The 20151-nt window shown below is 38.1% G+C and overlaps 2 protein-coding genes across 5 annotated transcripts; both read right to left on the bottom strand.

The window, feature by feature from the left end:
• Positions 1-216: 216 nt before the first annotated feature.
• LOC140818536 (pentatricopeptide repeat-containing protein At4g35130, chloroplastic) lies at positions 217-2884 on the bottom strand. Its single transcript, XM_073178528.1, has one exon. The coding sequence runs from the start codon at positions 2814-2816 to the stop codon at positions 387-389; it is 2430 nt and encodes an 809-aa protein (XP_073034629.1). The 5' UTR covers positions 2817-2884; the 3' UTR covers positions 217-386.
• A 3486-nt stretch (positions 2885-6370) lies between these two features.
• On the bottom strand, positions 6371-19767 carry LOC140818059 (serine/threonine-protein kinase ATR). Of its 4 annotated transcripts, none has more exons than XM_073177879.1 (15): positions 19548-19767; positions 19334-19478; positions 18949-19061; positions 18413-18744; positions 18175-18299; positions 17444-17588; positions 16747-17322; positions 16598-16673; positions 15978-16299; positions 13228-14478; positions 9583-12967; positions 8678-9244; positions 7778-8401; positions 6834-7028; positions 6371-6681 (listed from the first exon to the last, which is right to left on the bottom strand). In XM_073177879.1, the coding sequence occupies exons 1-15, from the start codon at positions 19702-19704 to the stop codon at positions 6514-6516; spliced, it is 8181 nt and encodes a 2726-aa protein (XP_073033980.1). In that variant the 5' UTR covers positions 19705-19767; the 3' UTR covers positions 6371-6513. The 4 variants fall into 4 exon arrangements, with proteins under 4 accessions (XP_073033980.1, XP_073033979.1, XP_073033978.1 ...); XM_073177878.1 differs by having other exon boundaries at positions 16598-16676; XM_073177877.1 differs by having other exon boundaries at positions 16598-16682.
• Between the last annotated feature and the right edge of the window lie 384 nt (positions 19768-20151).

Raw genomic sequence — 20151 nt, forward strand, 5'->3', positions numbered from 1 at the left:
GATGGGGATTCAAATACTCTTTCCGGTGGACTGTAACTAAAAGCGTGCTGAACCTTTGTGCCCATTAGTACTCGCGTTTTATTAACTAACATTTGAATTTTTTCTTTTGTTCGTATTTGGAGCAAAAATCAAAACAATTTTTTTTTTCATTTATGTTAAATTCATTCTGTTTTTTTTTTAAGTTAACAAATATAAAAACTGGAGTCTCTATGCCTCGTGAAGACTCACTATATATGTATATATTGGTGTATTATGGTAGTCAGATTACAAATACTAATATCTCCTCACTCAGGGGGTCAAAATACATTTTTCCATATAACTTGTTTACGTCACAACTTTTGAATTGTTTTCTTACCGAGTACATTTTCTGCTCTACTGGCAAACAGTCACCAATAATCTCCACATGAGCAATGTCCATTTTTGAAATGGTGGTATGTTTTTGGATCTCCGACCACAATCTCTCTGTTGGTTACCTCTGACATCTTTTTTGCAGCTCTATGGCAATCTTCACATATTCTTGTGTTCTTTCTAACAAGCACAGGATCCCCAACTGATGAGGAAATCAACCCAAAACATATAGCTAATCTCACACCATGGAAGGTGGGAGAACCGGCTCTTCTTTTTATCAGTTCTGGAGGTTTGAACTTAGAGGGAACGTACACATGACAGTCTTCGCCTATCCTTCTTAAGAGAATATCCAAAACATTATAGACAATGTTACTCTCAGCCTGTGATCTATCATGATTCGTGAACACGTAAGCTTTAGCATGGACCTCCACTGTGCTGCGTCCGATGGTTTTCTCCAGTCCTTCTTTCTCCATCAAACATCTAACACGTTCGGCATCATCCCATTTTCCAATGTCAGCATACATATTCGAAAGCAAGACATAGCATCCGGTATTATTGTTATCCAAAGACAGTATGTGCTCAGCACATAGCTCAGCCATCTCAATGTTTCGATGGTGTCTACTTGCAGACAATAGAGATCCCCAAATCCGTGGTGTTGGTTTCAAGGGCATTTCATCGATAAAACGCTTAGCAAGATCAAGATTACCCAGACGACCAAGAAGATCAAGAACACACCCGTAATGTTCTATTCCAGGATCAATATCATAATCTCTCTTCATTAAATCAAAATACTTCTGGCCTTCATTCACATTTCCTCCGACGCTGCAAGCGGTTAACAGAGAAACAAATGTGCTTCCATTGGGTTTGTTGTAGCCTTCTTTCGTCATTTCAGAAAACAACCTAATGGAGTTTGCTCCAAACCCATGGATTGCATAAGCCATAATGATTGTGTTCCATGAAATCACATCCTTACAACATATACCATCAAAAACATTTTGTGATGACATAAGATCACCACATTTTGCATACATATGAATCAATGAATTGCAGATGAATGTATTGGAAGAAAAACCCAATTTCGTAATAAGGCCGTGTATTTGTTTCCCTTCTCTCAGCAAGGCTGCTTCTGCATAAGCGGGAAGGATACTTGCAAATGTCATCTGATCCGGGAAAAAAGGTTCTGTTCGCAATTTAAACAAAAAATCTACTGCTTTCCTGAAAAGACCATTCTGCGTGAATGCAGCCATAATGGCATTCCACGATATCAAATTCTTTTCCTCCATGCGAAGAAACAGCCACTCGGCCAACGTTACTCCCCCACACTTCCCATACATGTCGATTAGAGCAGTCTCCAATACTAAATGAGGCAGAAATACATTCTTAATAGCATAACCATGAATAGCTTTTCCATGTCTCAGAGCTCGCAGTTTCGAGCAGGAGGGGAGCAAGTTTATCATCGTGATAGCATCAGGTCTGACACAGCAATCCTCTTGCATTCCCACCAAACAAGAAATTGACTTTAAGGATCGATCGTTCAAAGCATATGCTGCAATCATAGCATTCCAAATAACCACGTTTTTATTAGAAATTCTACCAAAAAATCTCTCAGCATAATCCACTTCACCGCATTTTCCAAACATGTCTATTAAAGAACACTGGATCATCAAATCTAGTTCAAATCCATTTCTAAATACATGACAAAAAATTTCCTTTCCATTTAACAAATTACGCTCAAGAGCACAACCACCTAAAGCACTGATAATGCTAAACCTGTCAGGTTTCACTCCAGAAGCCTGCATTTTCTGAAGACATTTCAAGGAGTTCCTACCTTCCCCAGCTAAAACATAACCATTGATCATTGAATTCCAAGAAACCAAGTCCTTAACAGGCATCCATTCGAACACTTTCTCCGAATCCTCAACACACCCAACTTTTGCGTACATAAATATAAGTGCATTACATATATAAACATCAGCAGCAAATCCAAGCTTCACGATCCTGGAGTGAACTTTGCCCCCCTCCTTCAAAGAAAAAATGCCAGCACAAGCTTTGATTACAAAAGGGAAAGTATACTTATTGGCTTTAATCCCTTCAATTTGCATCCGGTAATAAAAAACAATGGCTTCCTGGAACAACCCAGAATCAGTTAGTTCCCGGATTATCGCATTCCAAATGAACGTGCTCGACTTCGTTCTTGTCTCAAACATTTGGAGTGCAGTCTCCAAACAACCTTCATCTAGATAGAACAGTAACGTTCTTGCCGACAAAATATCACCACGATCGGGTGATTTTTCTGCTCTTTCCACATGTCTTCGACTAAGTAAGGTGGCAGCAGGTTTTGGTTTCCGATACGTTGTATTGGGGTCATGGTTTTGGATATTTTTTGAAGCTTGGATTTTTGCTGGAAAATTTTTATTTTGTGGAATAATGGGATTCGTGCAGAGCTTGAGATATAATCCTGCGACCATTGTTCAACAATAACATCTGAAAGACAACCGTTATACAGTTAAATCAGTTGTTTGCCCAAACAGAGTCTCTTCTTTATTTCTTAAATTTCAGCAGGCGTATGCACACAGACATATATAAAGCGGAAACTTTTGTGGGCCAACCCGACCTGATGGCTTGGAATTAGAATATCCAAGCCCAACAGATGTTTGGGCTTTCATTTCATTATGGGGCTGTTTAAGTTATGGTCAATATGAAAACAATATATTTATTCATAATATCAACTTGTTAACATTAATTGTTTCAAAAAAAAAAAAAGACTTGTTAACATTAACGTAATTTCGTACCAACATCTAAAAATCGGAAAAAATTCATGTGAGATGGTCTTATGGATTCTATTTTGTGATACAGGCTTTTTATTTGAGTTATCCATGAAAAAATATTATTTTTTATACTAAGTGAGTGTTTGGTAGGGGTGATAAGGTGAGTTTATTTTTTTTAGTCCCCCTTATCCCTTGTTTGGTACGCGTGATTAGTTAACCAGGTCAATCGCTCTTATGAATGATTAGGTTATATTAACTATGATAAAATAATCACTCTTCACCCCCTAAGATTATTTATCATACTCTTAATATATCTTATTTTTTTCAATTTTACCATTCTCCTAAATCCAAACTCACCACCACTTCCCTCCACCGACCGCCATCCGACCACCCCCACCACCGGCCGTCGCCTGATGCCGTCGATTGCTGCTTGGACGTCCCCCGACGCCGCCGCTACCGATCACCTCCTCCTCTTTGTGGCCGGCCGCCGCCACCGCCGACCGACAATCACACAGCTGGACGACCACCACCGCCGCAAAAATGGAAGCACAATTTCGTCAATTCATCAAAAGATTATTATTTATCTCATTCTTAATAATCATACAAAACATGATATTATTTTATCATTATATACTTCAATCAATTTTTTTTATCATTTATGTGTCAATCATTCGGTAATCTTATCATTCAAACCAAACATAGTCAGAGTATTACTTTTTACTATGAATATATGTAGGGTTGACCGTTTCTTAGATAAAGATTCGTGATATCGTCTCACAAGAAATCTACTCTTGAAAATTTACAGCAAAAGTGAAAATGAATGAAGAATTTGCTTCAAAATTTTCGAATTGTAAATTAGAAACTCGTTTAATTTTCTAAAATTTTCGAGTTGTAAATTAGAAACTCGTTTAATTTTCTTATATTGAAATAATACCTTCAATTTGAAATATTCAAAGATATGTCATAGTCTATGTTTAATAATAAAACTAAAAATATCTCTTCATTATCATAAGCTATTACTCTGGAATGCTCTGAAGAGCCGGGCGCCATGATTTCCATCTCTGATCCCTCCCACTGCTCGCACCTCTCAGCATCCGCCTGTGCCGCAACAAGTTCAGCCGCTGGTCCAGAGACACAGCCAGCGCGGAGGCAGCCGAAGCCGAGCTGCGTCCATCTCCGATCGCCTCCAGCACTTGCTTCAGATCGTCTTTCCTCACCACGAACTTAAGCCGCGCCGTACGCCCGTCCTGTCCGGCTACGGCAATCGTCTCCAGTATGTTGTTTGCCGTTGTCTTCTGCTGATTTCTGCTCCGTATCGATCGCATGGTCGGTAAGAATATCAATCTCTGCGTCCATGCATCCTCCTCCTCGTGAGTTCTGATCAATTCCATTTTGAAATATTATTTATGGATTTTTTATTTGTTTTCTTCCTGAGAGTTGCGTTGGATTCGAGGTATATATATATATAAATTAGGTTATCTGATTTTGGATTGACAATTTTTATGTGCGGCGGCCGGTTGGTTGATACATGAGATTTAGACTAGAATATGTGATTTAGAGACGGTGTCACATGCAAATCCATTTTTTGCGGATATGAGAAGTGATAACGCGTTGGTCAGAATTTAAAATAAACTTTTTTCAGTTTGATGAATTCTGGCTTACGCGATTTGTTTGGTATTGACGGAAAAATAACATTAATCACATATGAATATCAAATAATCATATGAATCGAATGATTATTCGATTTAAAATCTTTTTGTAGCTGATTTCCAAACACTCTTCGATGATATTAATATACTTCAATGGTCTTATGCTGATCACGAACAAGAGGAAATCGATTTGTTACAAACCTAATGCACGAACAATAGTAATAATGTTTGAATGAAAACTGTTTCTAACTTATTTACTCGATTGATTGATATACATAGGGATCTTTCATAGCCTAATTTTTTTTCTTCTTTTGCTTTGCTTTGCTTTGTAATATATAGCTTTAATCAATATTGGATATGGTTAAATTAATCATAATCTGATAATTATTAATTAAAATTAATTTGACGTTCATTTTAAAGATGTAAATAAAATAAATTATGCCTAGGTTTTGTTCGTTGAACCAAACAATAGTTGTCGATATATTTATAAAGGCCGACAACATGTTCCCGTTATAATTTATGAGCAAGTATCTTGTGAGATGGTTTCACAAATCTTTATCTGAGAGACAAGTCAACTCTACCGATATTCAAAATAAAAAAGTAAGGCAAAAACTTGTGTGAGACGGTCTCACGGGTCATATTTGTGAGACGGATCTTTTATTTGGGTCATCCATGAAAAAGTATTACTTTTTATGCTAAGAGTATTACTTTTTATTATGAATATGGGTAGGGTTGACCCGTCTCACGGATTAAGATCCGTGAGACGGTCTCACATGAGACCTACTCAAAAAGTAATGTATACTCTTAGCATAAAAAGTAATATTTTTTCATGGATGACCCAAATAAGAGATTCAACACACAAAATTAATCTGTGGCAAAAACTTATGTGAGACGTTCTCACAGGTCGTATTTTGTGAGTCGGATCTCTTATTTGGGTCATCCATGAAAAAATATTACTTTTTATGCTAAGAGTGTTACTTTTTATTGTGAATATCGGTAGGGTTGACTCGTCTCACAGATAAAGATTCGTGAGACCGTCTCACAAGATACCCACTCTTGATATGTGATATTATCTCACGAGAGTTTATGTGATAATTTATATAATCTCAACTTTTTTGCACATATCATATTCTTTGTAAGTGGAACCGATCATTTGGTAGTTATTATATTTTTTGCGACATATTATTTTAAGGTTGTATTCTATAGTTTTTATTTACTTTTATATATGGGGTCTACTGAAAAATCATGGAACTCAATCCTCGTATGTGAGAATAAAGAGTAATACATCAATTCTTACACTAAACGACTATGTAAAAATCAAATAATTACAACCCTATTTTCTGGAAGCCATTTTGTAGTAAGAAAAAAACACATTTCTATCAGGTGAAATAATTTTTTAAATTTTTACTACGCTACGAAATATTCATTCACGTGTATTTTTTCACATCATAGTCAATTCATCTGAAAATTCCAGAAGACATTAAATTTTCAATATCCGAAAGCAAACTTTTTTTTTTATTATTAGAAACAACCTTATTTACGACATGAGTAAAAAAATATTGGTTTCTGTTGTTAAGTATTGTATTTATATTTTAATTTTTTTAATATATAATTATATAAGAATATTCAATTTAGCTCTACAATGTAAAAGTCGTAGCTCCTCTGATTGTGGAAGCCATATATGCCCGAATAAACTTGCAAGATGACAAGTAAAATTTGGACAAATTGCCTACTTTACATGGCAACTACTAAAACCAAGGCATCCACCATATGTACATCTTTCCTAGGTTTTTAAGTGAAACCGCCTCTGCGATCAGACGCCGAGCTTGTCCTTCAACGGCAAGAGGCAAAGACGGCGCTGCGCCAACACCAACTACAACTCCTTGCAGACGTGCTTCAATGTTATTGATGGCTCGCTACAAATTTAGACCAGCTGTATTAGCTTTTATATACTATCAGCATTTTGCCAAACCATGAGTTAATTATTCCACATTTCCCTAAACGACATCACATATTTCATAAAATCAATCACAAACTGAAATCGCACAAGGAAAGAGCACTTTCGAACCTGCGCATGGGGGTTTTGAACTTCTACCCCACTGGACTTGTGGGATTTTGTCCATTCCACAAGGGGATCGTGGATGAAGGTTTCCAAGACGCTTATGAGCGTCTCCTTGTGACCACGTAGTGTTGAAAGGGTGATCTCGCAAACACGGAGGTAAATGCCCTCATATCCAGTTATCCCTAGCCCATCAATCATGTTCTAAACCAAAAACAAAAACAAAAAATCAGATGAATAGTGTATTATTATCTACCTCTAGGAAATGATATTACATCAACTGAAAATTATCAAAAGCAACCCTTCAATGTAGAACATAAGAACTCGTAAGCAACTGCATGACCTTTCCTCAAATTGGCTTCTTTGATAATTAAAAACAATTTTTTTTTCTTTTGCAAAATGCAAAACTTTTTTAGATTCAACTTTTCCCAACAGGATTAGCAGAAAATCCCAAGGTCTATAGCACAAATACAAAAAATTATAAAGTTTTTGGTGGAACTTGAAATTTTTCAGTATGCATAAGGTGATGCAAGAGCTGAAACTTCTTTGGATTACTCCGAGGAGGGCCAAAGATATGTTCACATAGATCCGGGTTTTGGCATGGGGGCTATCGTGGATACTTTCTGGTACATGGTTGTTCATTACACGTTCTGGACAATATGGCTAGAGAGGAACAACAGAATTTTCAATGACTCGTCTACCTCGGAGGACAAACTTTGGGAAATGCTGAAATTAAGAGTCGCACAGTCAACAAGGAATTTAAAAGAACTAGGACATCTAGCTATTTCAGATGTTGTTAGGGATTGGAGTTTTGTAACAATTTAATTTTATGTTTTGATCACTTTTAATTCGCGGAAAACTCTTCCGCGTCTTTTGTTTGGACCTTTAAAATTTCTTTTGAATAAAATAATGTTTCCTATCAAAAAAAAAAAAAAGTTTTTTCCTTTCCATACCTGTGTCAATCTGAAAGGCACCAACTCTGGTTTCTCCAACTGAAGGCCTTTGTCAAACAAGCAACTAAAGTCCACATGCACACAATCGCCTGTGGTAGAATCAAAGAGAATGTTTTCACCATGCCTATCCCCAAGGCCAACGATATGACCAACCATAGACCAAACTGCTGCAGTATGTGCATACGCTATTCGAGCCCTAAACCATGCAGCTGGTTCTGAAAATGTGTTCCGGAACCATTTATGGAAGACTGGAGGGAACATTGGCAAAACTTTGGTCTTCAGCATTTCATCTTCTGGCATTTTACCTTGGAATTGATCATAAACACGCTTAATTTGAGGATTTGTTTTCTGTCTGTCAAACTTTCCACAGCTTATGTAGATGTCCTGGAGAATATGTCGGAGTCCACGAGTGTAAGGGACCCACTCAACCATACCACAATCTTCTGTCAATGGAATCACTGAAAAAGTACGAATATAAAGCTTCCTCCGACGACTTTCAGGACACTTGCATAGCAGACGATTTATCATTGCATTGAACTCCATCATGCGTGCATCTTTTCTTAGGTCATCTTTTGGTTTGCAAAGAAATGGGCGTTCAATTCCATCACTGCCCATGAGAATTATCTGCAAAAATAAGATTAATTATAATATAGTACTATGAAATGAGAAATATCTTCTACCTTAGTAGTCATGATTAAAAAACCTCTATATAGAGATTGACACAACCAACCAAAAGAACTCAACTTCAGACATCCAACTTGGAGCCAATAGACTGGCCACAACAGAATTAGATTTGGGGAACGGATTGGATGCAGAATGTGTTTCACTGCCTCATCCAGAAGGAATAAAAGGAAAAAAAACTCTTAATTAAGGGCGAAAAAAAAATCCATCAGATCTTACTTTCTTTGGACGCTGAAGCGAGGAAAGAATCTCGGCCTCATCAGATATTCCTGATATTGTCGGAAGATCCGAATGTGAAAAGATATCAGATGTACCAGAATCAGTGAGATTCATGTCACATGGAGGTAAATTAACAGTAAGAGATTCCTGGGTCGGCATTATGATATCCAAGGGCATCAGCCTCTTAAGGGCACTAAACTCAGTCAAAATGTTAATTGTCCTTGCCTTTGCTTGGCCTGGATGAAAACACAGCTTTATGAGATGATCAACTAGGGTGGCAAACTGCACAAACATAGAGTTAGAACCTCCCTGATTGGATCCTCTTCTTGCAGCTTGTATAATCTCAGCGGCAGCCTCCCTTCTTGAAGAAACTGTGGATTTTGTAACGGCTGCAATGGTCCACAGAGCTTGCTGTGGATATCGACGGAGCACGGAAGTAATAATGTGTTTCACTAAGCGGACAGTTTCTTCATTTTGGTGGCAAATTCTTGAAACTAACTGAGGCAAGACAGTCAACCACTGGTAGGTGGGCAAGTCCTTTAAACACCCTCTCATGATGCTCATAACCTTGGCAATGAGAAAGATACTAAGAACATAAGATAGCATATATACACATGTGTTTGTGTTTGTGTTTGTATATATACTAACACCCTTTGCACACAATACATGACATACATTAAATTTCTGTTGTGTTTAAGTAATTTTTGTGTTAAAAGTTTAAAGATTATAATAAAATTAAAAAATATATAGATCACTTTGTATAAGATATTTTATAAAAATTTATGATGGTTTTAACAATGTTTGGACGAGGACAGATATGACCATTTAAACTTGGACAAGATTGAGAAGTTTTTCATCTAGTAAATTACGATAACATAGTTTTTTTGAACCTGTAAAATTATTACCTTCCCGTGAACATTCGCCAAATCTTTATTGGATGACAAATTATTTCTGTGATAAACACTTCCAAAGTCAAACCATAATGTTAACAACCTTGGTAGGGCTTGAAAGAGATTCTTGTGCCCCCTATGTAGTCCCTTTGCATAAAACAAAAGAACATCAGGAAGGTAAGTCCACCACCTTCTCTCAGTATTCACATTGGTCGATGAGACAATAGCTGAATTGGATGGTCTCTGTCTAGGAGACTGTTCAGTATGGTCCTCCTGGCGCTTTCTAGCATCAACAAGCACTTCATCGCAATATTTTGCCATATAAAAGTATCCTTTCTCCCACTTGGGCTGGAGTTCCTTCACCCTAGAATACAGACTTATTACATCTTCCTTCTGCTTCTGCCCAGTGTAGTGAATCCACCTTGAGTATAAAAGGAGGGTTTTCGCCACATCTTCATTTTTATTCATAGATTGAGTATCTACCAGTAAAGGCGGAGGGTTAAGAGGAACAACAGAGAGGCTAGTGATTGACGAAATAGCAGCAGAGCCAACAACTTCCACAGGCATGTTGAGAAGTGATTGTTGCAACTCCGCTATGGCACCATCAGCCCGCTTATTGCTCCACAGGAGCTTCGCTTTCTCAATATAAAAATTGGAAGCACCTGCTGCCTTGGCTTCTAAAATTGCTCTATTTGCAACTTCATAATGACCAGCTGACCGACATAGCTTTGCATACTGTAACCAGCAGTTACCAACTTGAGAATCAAGACCACTGGCACCAAAAACAAGTCTTCGAAATGCCAAAAGCGGTTCTCTAGTCCAAAGAGATGGTTGTGTAAGTTTTAATCGACTCTCCCAGTTTTCCAAAACTCTTGAGAACTCTGGTTCACCAAGATGGAATCTTCTATTCAAAAAAGACTGACCATTTAGAAGAGAATTAAAGTCCTCCAGCTCCCGAAGCAAGTGAAGCTTGACGACGAATGGGTATGCTCGTGCATAAGAATCCATCCCAGCAGCAGCAAGAGGAGCAATAAGAGCTTGTTTAGACAATGCAATTTTCTCAGCAACCGAAAATTGATCCTTTTTCATCATTGCATGAAGAATTTTTGAAACATCCAAGTCAAAAAGAGCATTACTCTCGGAGCTGCTACAAAGTAAACCTTCTTCATCAGCTCCACTAAGGTATTCATTCATCAAGTCCCACCTCCCAAGCCTCCATGCCGCCTGAACGCCTTGTGTACACCATGTTTTCTTGTATAGAGGAACCCTAGAAAGTAATCCATCGACATGAGTTACCATGGCCTGTAAATGACACATGTTCAACAAACAGTCAAGGACATCAGAATGTCTCTGAACAGAAGTGGGCTCCATCTGCAAAGCTTGCTCACAAGAAGTCAGAGCTTCAGCCCAGTTTCCTGCCTTTTTATTAATCAGGAGATGGTCTTGCAAGCTCTTTGACTTGCGCAAAGATGCCAGACCAGACAACCCATCTGGCTCATCTAATCCACTGTATATTTCCATTAGATAAGAGATGTCTTCATCGTCAAAGACACCACTCCTTTCAGAAGCAGGGTTGAAAGCTCCTGACTTCTCCCGCACATAAGATTCAAAGTATAATAAAGATCTGGCATAAGCCTGACACCTGAAAGAGGCCTTAGCAAGATATACCTTGGGAATTGCGTCCAGGAGTTCGGATACATGCTTACATTGCACAAATGCTTGTTGTGATTCCTTTGGAAGTGATATGTTCCTATCCTTGGATTTGACAGCTAGTTCCTTGGAGATACATAACTGAACAGGTTGGGATAGGGTAAGTTCTTGCTCAACATCATCCACCCATTGGCCTAGATTATCAAGAAGGGTAAACACAGCTTGAATGCACACTTCACTTTGTCCAGAATTACTACCATGCACAGAAATAGTTCCATTATCGGAGGCTGCCGCATCAAGAACTGATAGAATTTCCTCAGTTACTCCACGGCGAGCCTCCTCAGTACCATCACATACAGCATTCAAGACTAAATAAGGCAGAAGATACATTGCAATTTGCATATCGTGACGCACTATACCTCGGCAAGCATTAAAAATTGTAAACCGGGAGCCAGTGGCATGTACAGTTAATTTTTTAATCCAAAAATAAATCCATCTTCTGAACGACATTGAAGGTCGGTAAATTGGACCAGAAGCAGCGGAATCTGACACATTAGGGAGCTGGAATCTTGAGGTTAAGCAAGGGGCTATAATCTCTTTGACATAATCAGAAAAACGGTCCCACAATCTCTGGCCCCTACCAACCATTTCGGTGCACTCATTTATGTCCTTGGTAGAAGATTTTCCCACCTTGCGGGGTTTGTCTTTTCTTTGCTCTGAAATGTTCTCATCAAGTGATGCCTGGCAACCAGCGAGCTTTAGCAGCTCCTGAATAGCCAATGCAGCCGAATCTTGAACAATGGTGTCAGGTGCAGCTCTGAAAGCCCTGGCCAGATGTTTATGGATCAACTCGAATATTAAATCATCATCAGCACATGCAATCTTAAAACGAGTGATGGCAAATCCCTTGACTTTGGCAGGATCAACAGCACCAAGCGCTCCAAGGCAATCGGCACATATCAACTTCAGCCGTTGTCCAACTGAAGTTCTTGATTCCTCTGCACAACCTTTAAGCAGTGAAGTTATCAAAGAGCTCACGAGATCCATCATTAGATCCCCCTCCTTAGTGAGCAAAGTTATAAATTCTTCCCTATTCAGATCCAGCAATTTCCTTAGCTTAGATGCTACCATGTATCTCACATTTAAGTTATCATGATTTAACCCATCCACAACATCACGTAACTGATCTTTCAGAGTCTTCAATCCACATGCTTCTTGAATCATTTTGTTTACTTTTATCAGAACAGGAATGTCGGGTACAGGAGGGAACTCGTGGATATTTTGTTTTAAGATGACCTTATTCTGAAGCACAAGCTCTTCCAATATCTCCACAATTTTTTGCAAGTGTGAAAATGAATTTTCAGTCTCTCTCTCCAGAAAAGGGACTAGAGCAGCAAAAACTTGGGAAATCACATGTTTAATGCTAGCTGGTGACAATAATGCTAATTGCTTTATGAAGAAATGCAAAACCGAGAGACCCTCACCCTGGAGCCAATCCTTGTTGATGGCATGCATGAGAAGGACCATAATTTTTGGTACATAGGTGCTAAGATGGGAGCCCATTAATTTAATCAGCATCTCTATCCGCCTGACGGCTTGTTTTTGCAAGGATATATCCTCTGCGTGAAGCATCTTTCTGTCAATGCTGTTCAACAGACCAACATAATGGTTCCTCAAAAATCCTGACAGATCTTCACTTCCTGTGAGAATTTCTGCCACATCCTTTATCATTCGAGGAACCCTGGCTAATCTGTAGAAAAGAGGATGGACAAGGTCAAATATCTCTTCCTTATTAAAGTACCATGCAGGCTAATGAGAATTAAATAATTTAACAACAAAATGTTTGATTACATCAACAAAATTATAATGAATTCCAAAAGAGTTCCAAACAAAAATGAGAAGGCTAATTAATTTTCCATCAGGTTATATGTTTGTAACGGGTATTAGCAGTTAAAAGTCACATTTCAAAGCCATTGAATGGACCCCAGTGAAAATGTCTCGAGTAATTACCTTTTACTTATTTCTTCTAAATCATCCACGTCTGTAAAGCATATAAGTTCATCTAAAAGTGCAGGTAAAGCAGCTGCAAAGATTTCTTTGTTATCAGACCCAGTATATTCATGGTAGAACTGCAGAGCAGATTTTAGTTCCTTCCCATCAGCTTGGTGAAGAGCAAAGGCAAGCACTTTAGGCAGCCAATTAACAATCAGTTGTACCATATCTGTGTTCGAATACTTGGCCAACTCACATAAAGTGGATATTGCTTGGTCGTTATTGTGTTGGAGAACAACAAGCCTTGGAAGAACAATGGGAATAATTCTCTTGACAAGTTCTTCAGTTTCCACACCAAGAACAGCTGCAGAGAACTCTTCTACCAATTTTGATTGATTGGCAAGCTTCATGGATAAAAAATAATACAATTCATTTCGAACCTGCACAACTTTAGAAACAAGTTGTTCAAGTCCCCCGCTATGATGGAAACAGCAAGATCTGTTTATGAACTTTGATGCAGTTAGCCTCACTGTCACGAAAGGATTGCCAAGCTGATCTATTAAAAGAATAAGGGAGAAGAGAAACAGTTGACTATGAATATCAACAGCTTGCATAATTGTTGCTCCAGTTTCTATTAGAGTTTCCAAAACAAGAGGATCTTCAGCAGCTGCAAAAGCATGTTTTATCTTGTCCATAAACACCTGTTCCCTAGATATATTTGCAGAATCCCCAGTGATAAATAAATAATTTAAAACAGAATCCTCGAGGAAGAAACCAATCTGTGAACAAAATGTTTCCCTCACAATTTTATTCCTGTGTAGTAGTAAAAAATCAAGACACTGAAGCCATTTTGTTTTTGTTTTAAGCAAAATATCTACAGGTCCATGCAAAAGGATTCTCTTAATCATTCTCACACAAGCAACTTGAACTTCTTCTGATGATTCATCATAAAGGAGGTCGAAAAAGAGAGACTGCAAATCTGTGTAATCACAATTCAAAAGAAATTTAGTGTTCTGCACATTAGGCCACAGAACTTTCGAGCATGCTCTGTGATTGACTGCTATAGTACCATCACACTTTGAACACCAAAACCCTTTTAAGAGATTATCAAATTTAGATTCCTGTTTCTCCTGGTCATTCATCAAGTATAGTTTGTATCTACTATCACCAAGTAATGCTTCCTCATAACATCCAAAGAGACATGCCAGATGACCCAGAAAAAGGGGAATGATTTTCTTGACTTGCTCATTTTTTTCTTTCACCAGGATCCTGCAGCAGAGTTATAGGTGGCACATTAATCACATGATTATATGTTTAAGAAGCATGCAAACCGTGCACTCTGACACCCTAGCACTTGATTAATGATTAAATGCATGCCTATATTGATACACTGCCATTAAAAAATGGTTTCGCTAAAAGAGCTAGCAGGAATAAAACTGCATTAATTCTATGAATTCAATAATGGAACCCCTTCTTCAAGATTAGCTATCAAACTGGAAGGGGGAAAAAAGGTAAGTGAACTCATGAATGAAATTGGGAGGATGAGTGGGTGGGGGGTTCTATGTTTTTAACTAGATTTCCTTCCTTATTTCAGATTTCAGTTTCAAAGAATAAACCTATTTCGAATTTTGTTGAGGTCGCCATTAACAGTGGCATCAGTATCCTTCGTTGGGTTGTCCGGTTTAGAAGAAATTTGTTGGACAGGGAGGAGATTGAGTTCACTGAAATGTTAGGGGTCTTACATAATGTGCGGTTGGAGAGGGGTAGAGACGATTATAGAGTGTGGTTGGGGGAATCTTCGGGGATATTCACTGTCAAATCTTTCTATAATTCCTTCTTCTCTTCCTCGAATCAAAATCAATTCATTTACTTTTCCAATATCTGGAAAATTTCTGTTCCCCCAAAAGTGCAAGTCTTCTCGTGGATTGTGGTGTTGGAGAAGTTGCAGACTTATGATGAGGTGCAAAGAAGATGGCCATCATGTGCATTGAATCCTAACTGGTGCTGTTTATGTAGAAGAAATGAGGAGAGTCAAGATCACCTGCTTCTTCATTGTCACTTTTCCGCACAGATTTGGCACAAGGCTTTTAAGTCTTTGAGTTTGGTTTGGGCCGTCCCGGAGAAGGCAAAAGACATGTATGCTGTGGAAACAAGTCTGCCCAAAGGGAGGAAACATTTATCATTCTGGTTTTTTGTCGTACATTGTGTCATGTGGTCCATTTGGTTGGAGAGGAATGCAAGAATATTTGAAGACAAAGAGAGCTCGATCCTCGAAACTTGGGACAAAGTCAAATTCCGAGTAGCAAGCTGGACAGTGATACAGCCGAGATATGAACATCTCAGTGTTTTAGACTTGAATAGGGATTGGAATTTTGCATTCGAATGATGTTAAATTTCGAAACTACTAAGCACGCTACGCACTTATATCTACTTCGATCCACACAAGTTTTGGATGGAGCATGACATATATAAAAATAATATGATAAAAAGGAATGAAAAGATAATGCACACTAATATGGATGCACTGGCGGCAATATTGAAAGGTTACTGGTGGACATGAAAGATTTTATAAACACATTCTGACGAATATAGCTGCTGCATAAATTGTCATTTAAAAAGTTTAGTCCTTCAAGCAAGGGATAAACCATATGACCAAAGAATCACGCTCAAGTTATCATCCTCCCACATAAAATGATAAATCAACAAAGGAATAAATAACTGTGATTCAATTAATTCAACATGAATATAGAGCAGCATTCTTCACTTACTCCAGTTTGTTGAACATATGCATCAGAAAATTAACATCACAGCTTCGAAGAATCAATGGCATAGAAATAACAGCTTTAATTCTAACTTCTTCTGCTTCATCACGAAGCCCCAAGTCCAAAACATCAAGATCCACTCCACTCTGAGCTATAAACCCGATCTTAGACAAAATTCGAATTGACAGACACTTTGCCTTCCAAGGAGGGCAGTAATCGATTATTGAAGAAGAATGATTCCATGAAAGCTTTAGCACAGGGAGCAATAGAGTTCCAATGTCACCCGTGCTTTCAAAGAGTTCATTCTTATTCTCTTCAGAAAGGGACCCTAAAATGAAAATGCACAGGTTGGTGAGGTACCTGATGTAAGACATGATAGATCGCTAAGAGATTCATCAGCCAGAAATCAACTACATGGTGCTCAAATACAATTGAGAGGCAATGTTTAATTCAAAAGCAGCATTCACTGAGCAACTATTATTCTCGCTATTCTTCACCAAATGTTCAGAACATTCCCAGTTTAATAACCAGAAAGCACAAGACATGATAAAAAAAATAAGGGGGAGATCTCACACATATATTGTGCAGGCATCATTAAATAAAGTTTATGACAGCAGGTCCATTACCTTGCACGAACAACAGGCTGTCAACAGCTTCCAGAAAGATGGATATATCCATGGCAAATGGATGTCCTGGCTTTGCCTGCTGGAGCTATTCAACATTATTAAAGGATAAATTCCAATTCACTGGGAAAAGCGAATAAAAAAAGACGAACCTGCTCAAACATCCAAAAAATCCACTTGCACATTTGACGAAATATGCAAATAGAAAGGTCTGTGTGAGGATGTTCAGAAAAAACAACACAAAGTATGCTAATAGCAGTTAGGGCAGTTTCTGTACTCATTGAATTAGAGTTCTCCCCAGGAGGTTTTAAAAATTCAACCAATAGATTCAATGAACTAAACAGAAAATCAGCATATTCTTTTTCTCTAATTCCTGAAAACCCACATAGATTGTAAGCTTCCTCTCTTTTGTTACCAGAATCCGTAAATTTATCTTCCCTCTTTTGTCGCTTTGTCTCTGAAGTGTCTGTGCCCTGATTGCGTCTCTTCCCCCCAATTGTTAATATCTCATTAGCAGTATCTCTAAAAGCCAACATACTGATATCGCGATCATCGGTAATAATCCTGCCAACAAGGTAAGGAGAAAGCCTGGAAACTGCCACTTTGAAGCAGTCTATCAATTGAAACAAGGGATCAGATGAGCAAAGTAAATAAATAAGACACTCTGGCTTCCAAAATTGAGGGGGGCACATTTTTGCAATCCTCACATATGCACTACATAAGGCGGCCTGACATATTGCAAAAAAACAACGGATATCCTTAACCACATATTAAAATATAATGCAATCACAGATAGGTATACATTTCTTACATACATATAACCATAAAAATAACATTGTCAACTATAACCTTGAGCTCCATGCTCCTAGTCTTCAACAGAGACTCGGGAAATATGCGTACCAAATCCGCCGCTGTAGACCTTACAATTTCATCAGGAGAACCAGAGTGCAATGTATGAAGACATCCACCTAGAGAAGAATCATAAACTGCACTTCTGCATCAAAAGTAGAGTGTTTGAGAGAAGTAATCAAATCCCAAGTCGATAATGAAAAGACAAACAGCAAAGCCAGTTTTAAACCAACCAACTTCTAATAACCACCCTAAAAATTAAGTAAATGGGGTGGCATAATTTTTGGATATGAATTTAAGATTCAGCAACATGGGATCATATTCCGAAACTCAAAGCCAGTAATAAATCTTTATCAACCTTGTCTTGTGATGGCCTGCCTACTTTGCATCTAGCTCATAGATGCATTATTGGAAACAGTGTTTTTCAAATTGTTGTGTACCTAATAAGTGTGCTTGGTCATAAGTAGCATATTCAACAATATGAGGTAAGCAATGCATGAAGTGGCAGACATCGCCAAAGCTGGAACGGGTGGTAGAAATGCAGCAGCCGGGATGTGACTGGTGCACAATCCAGAAAGCATAATAACATTGCTCAAGCTCCACGATGATGTAAAAAAGGCATTTGAGTAACCATAAAGAAAAATTGATCAACAATGAGCAATCATACATGACATGGGGTAATCCGTAATTACAAGCAACTAGTCACATTGAGTGGATGTAAAGAAAAATACCTGAAAACTGAAACTCCTTCAACATCTTCATTCAATATAATTGTCATCGACTGTATGAAGATTTCAGAAGGAATAATCTCACTATTTCTTCCTGCTCCAACAAGGCGTGCAAAGTCAAAACATGCCTTCAGGAAATTTGAAAAGTTAGCCAACCTGTATCAAACAGTTAGAAAAAACCAACCACAGTGCTATAGTAAGTTTGAAGAAGTAGATTCAACTTGCAGTTAAGTAAGCCCACCATGTGCAGATCATCATCTCCGTAACATAAAAGATTGCAGACAGCCAAAACACACGGCACATCCACTAGTCCTTCGACATTTAAAGTTCCTTCGGTTAAGGATTTATAAAGAAGTTTGATGACTGAAGTGGCAAATGGTAGAAACCTTTCCTTCCCCGTGAGATCTATTGATATTCCATAACCATTGACAGGTCTGTTAGATTTTGGAATATCGCTGAGAAGAGCAGTTTCATTGCTGATTGCCGCAACAGATTCGCGAAAAGAAGTCATGGACACTTTCTTTCCTTCTGAAGAGTTTGTCTTATTGCAAATTGAGGCGACGTACGCGAGATCTATCAAGATATTTTATAAGCCCATTTCAATGGGCGGAATATGGATTTGAGACATGTACAAGTTTATGCAGGTGATGGTAATAAAGCTCCTCAATCCAAGAAGAAAGAAAATAGGCACTTTTCAAACCAAGAAATCGCAAGGAATAAAATAAGAACTTTTCAAATCAAGAAAAAACATTTAATTATTTCTATAAGAAAGCATACCTTCAACCAACAACATTGTGTCCATGAAAAATTGGCGGAATGCGTCTCGATCACCAGTGCGGAGCAAGGATAACAGGGATCCAACAGTTTCAACAATAGTTCCATGTCGAGAGCTGAATAGAAGCAAAAACATGGGTAGCTCGAACATTAAATCTTACAGAACCACTAACAGAAAATGTTTATTAAACCCATAAACTTAATTCATGAAACGCTAGCAGCAAATGCACCCAAAGAAACAAATGAATCCCCCTTGAACTTGCTAAAAAGCAATCGATTTGGCCAGACTAAACATAACAATATACAGGTACTTAATCGATTGGTTATAAAAGCAAGGACATTGATCAACCACACCCAGAATATCATACAATATAACAAAGTGACTAACAGAAAAGCAGGTTCTGCAAAGAATGGTATGATGCGACCAATAACAGGAAGCACAGCGCTGGCCTTTCCGTGGTAGAAAACTCCGGGAAAGTTCTTGGCAGTGTGCGCCAGTAGTTTAAGCACTGCAATCACCTCTCTCTCTTTCGCTGCAGCAAATTTAATCAGTTAAAAAAACAACAGGATAAGCAAAGAATCAATTACAGGCATACACGGACCAGAAGCGGAAGGGACGACGTAAGCTTGGAGGAGATTGGGGAGAACAGCCCGGAATCTGGACTCCAAAACGTCATCATTCTGGGTGGTGGAAGTAGCCGAAGAGGATGCAGCAATACGTTCCCGAAGCTCGTGCACGAGGCTTGACAGATTCGCCATTCATCCCCCGACCACTCAAACACTCTTGCGTTTCGCGACTGTTTTCCCTCCCATTTCCTTGTCCTTGTCGTAAAACTTTTTGTTGTATATTTCATTGGTTAATCATATCCATTGCTGGAAATTTTATATTATCATATATCCGTGAACTTTGTAATATAGAAGAAAATTATCACAATAGTAATACATAATAATTAAAATTTTGTACAAATAGATGAATAATAATTTTTACTTCTCGATAATGAAAGACATGTTTCAAAGTGTCTTGTTGTTCTCATTGTTTTCATATGTAGATAGTTCATAACAACGAATAAATCTAAATTTAAACGAACATTACATCTTGGAAAGATTTAACTCATATATGGTGCTGAAAGAGGAGTCATTTCAGAATTCAATTTTGGAGTAAATGAATTTAGTAAGATAAATAGAATAAAATTGGTTTCTAATATT

The sequence above is a fragment of the Primulina eburnea genome, chromosome 17, assembly GCF_022965805.1.
Source record: "Primulina eburnea isolate SZY01 chromosome 17, ASM2296580v1, whole genome shotgun sequence".
Taxonomy (NCBI): domain Eukaryota; kingdom Viridiplantae; phylum Streptophyta; class Magnoliopsida; order Lamiales; family Gesneriaceae; genus Primulina; species Primulina eburnea.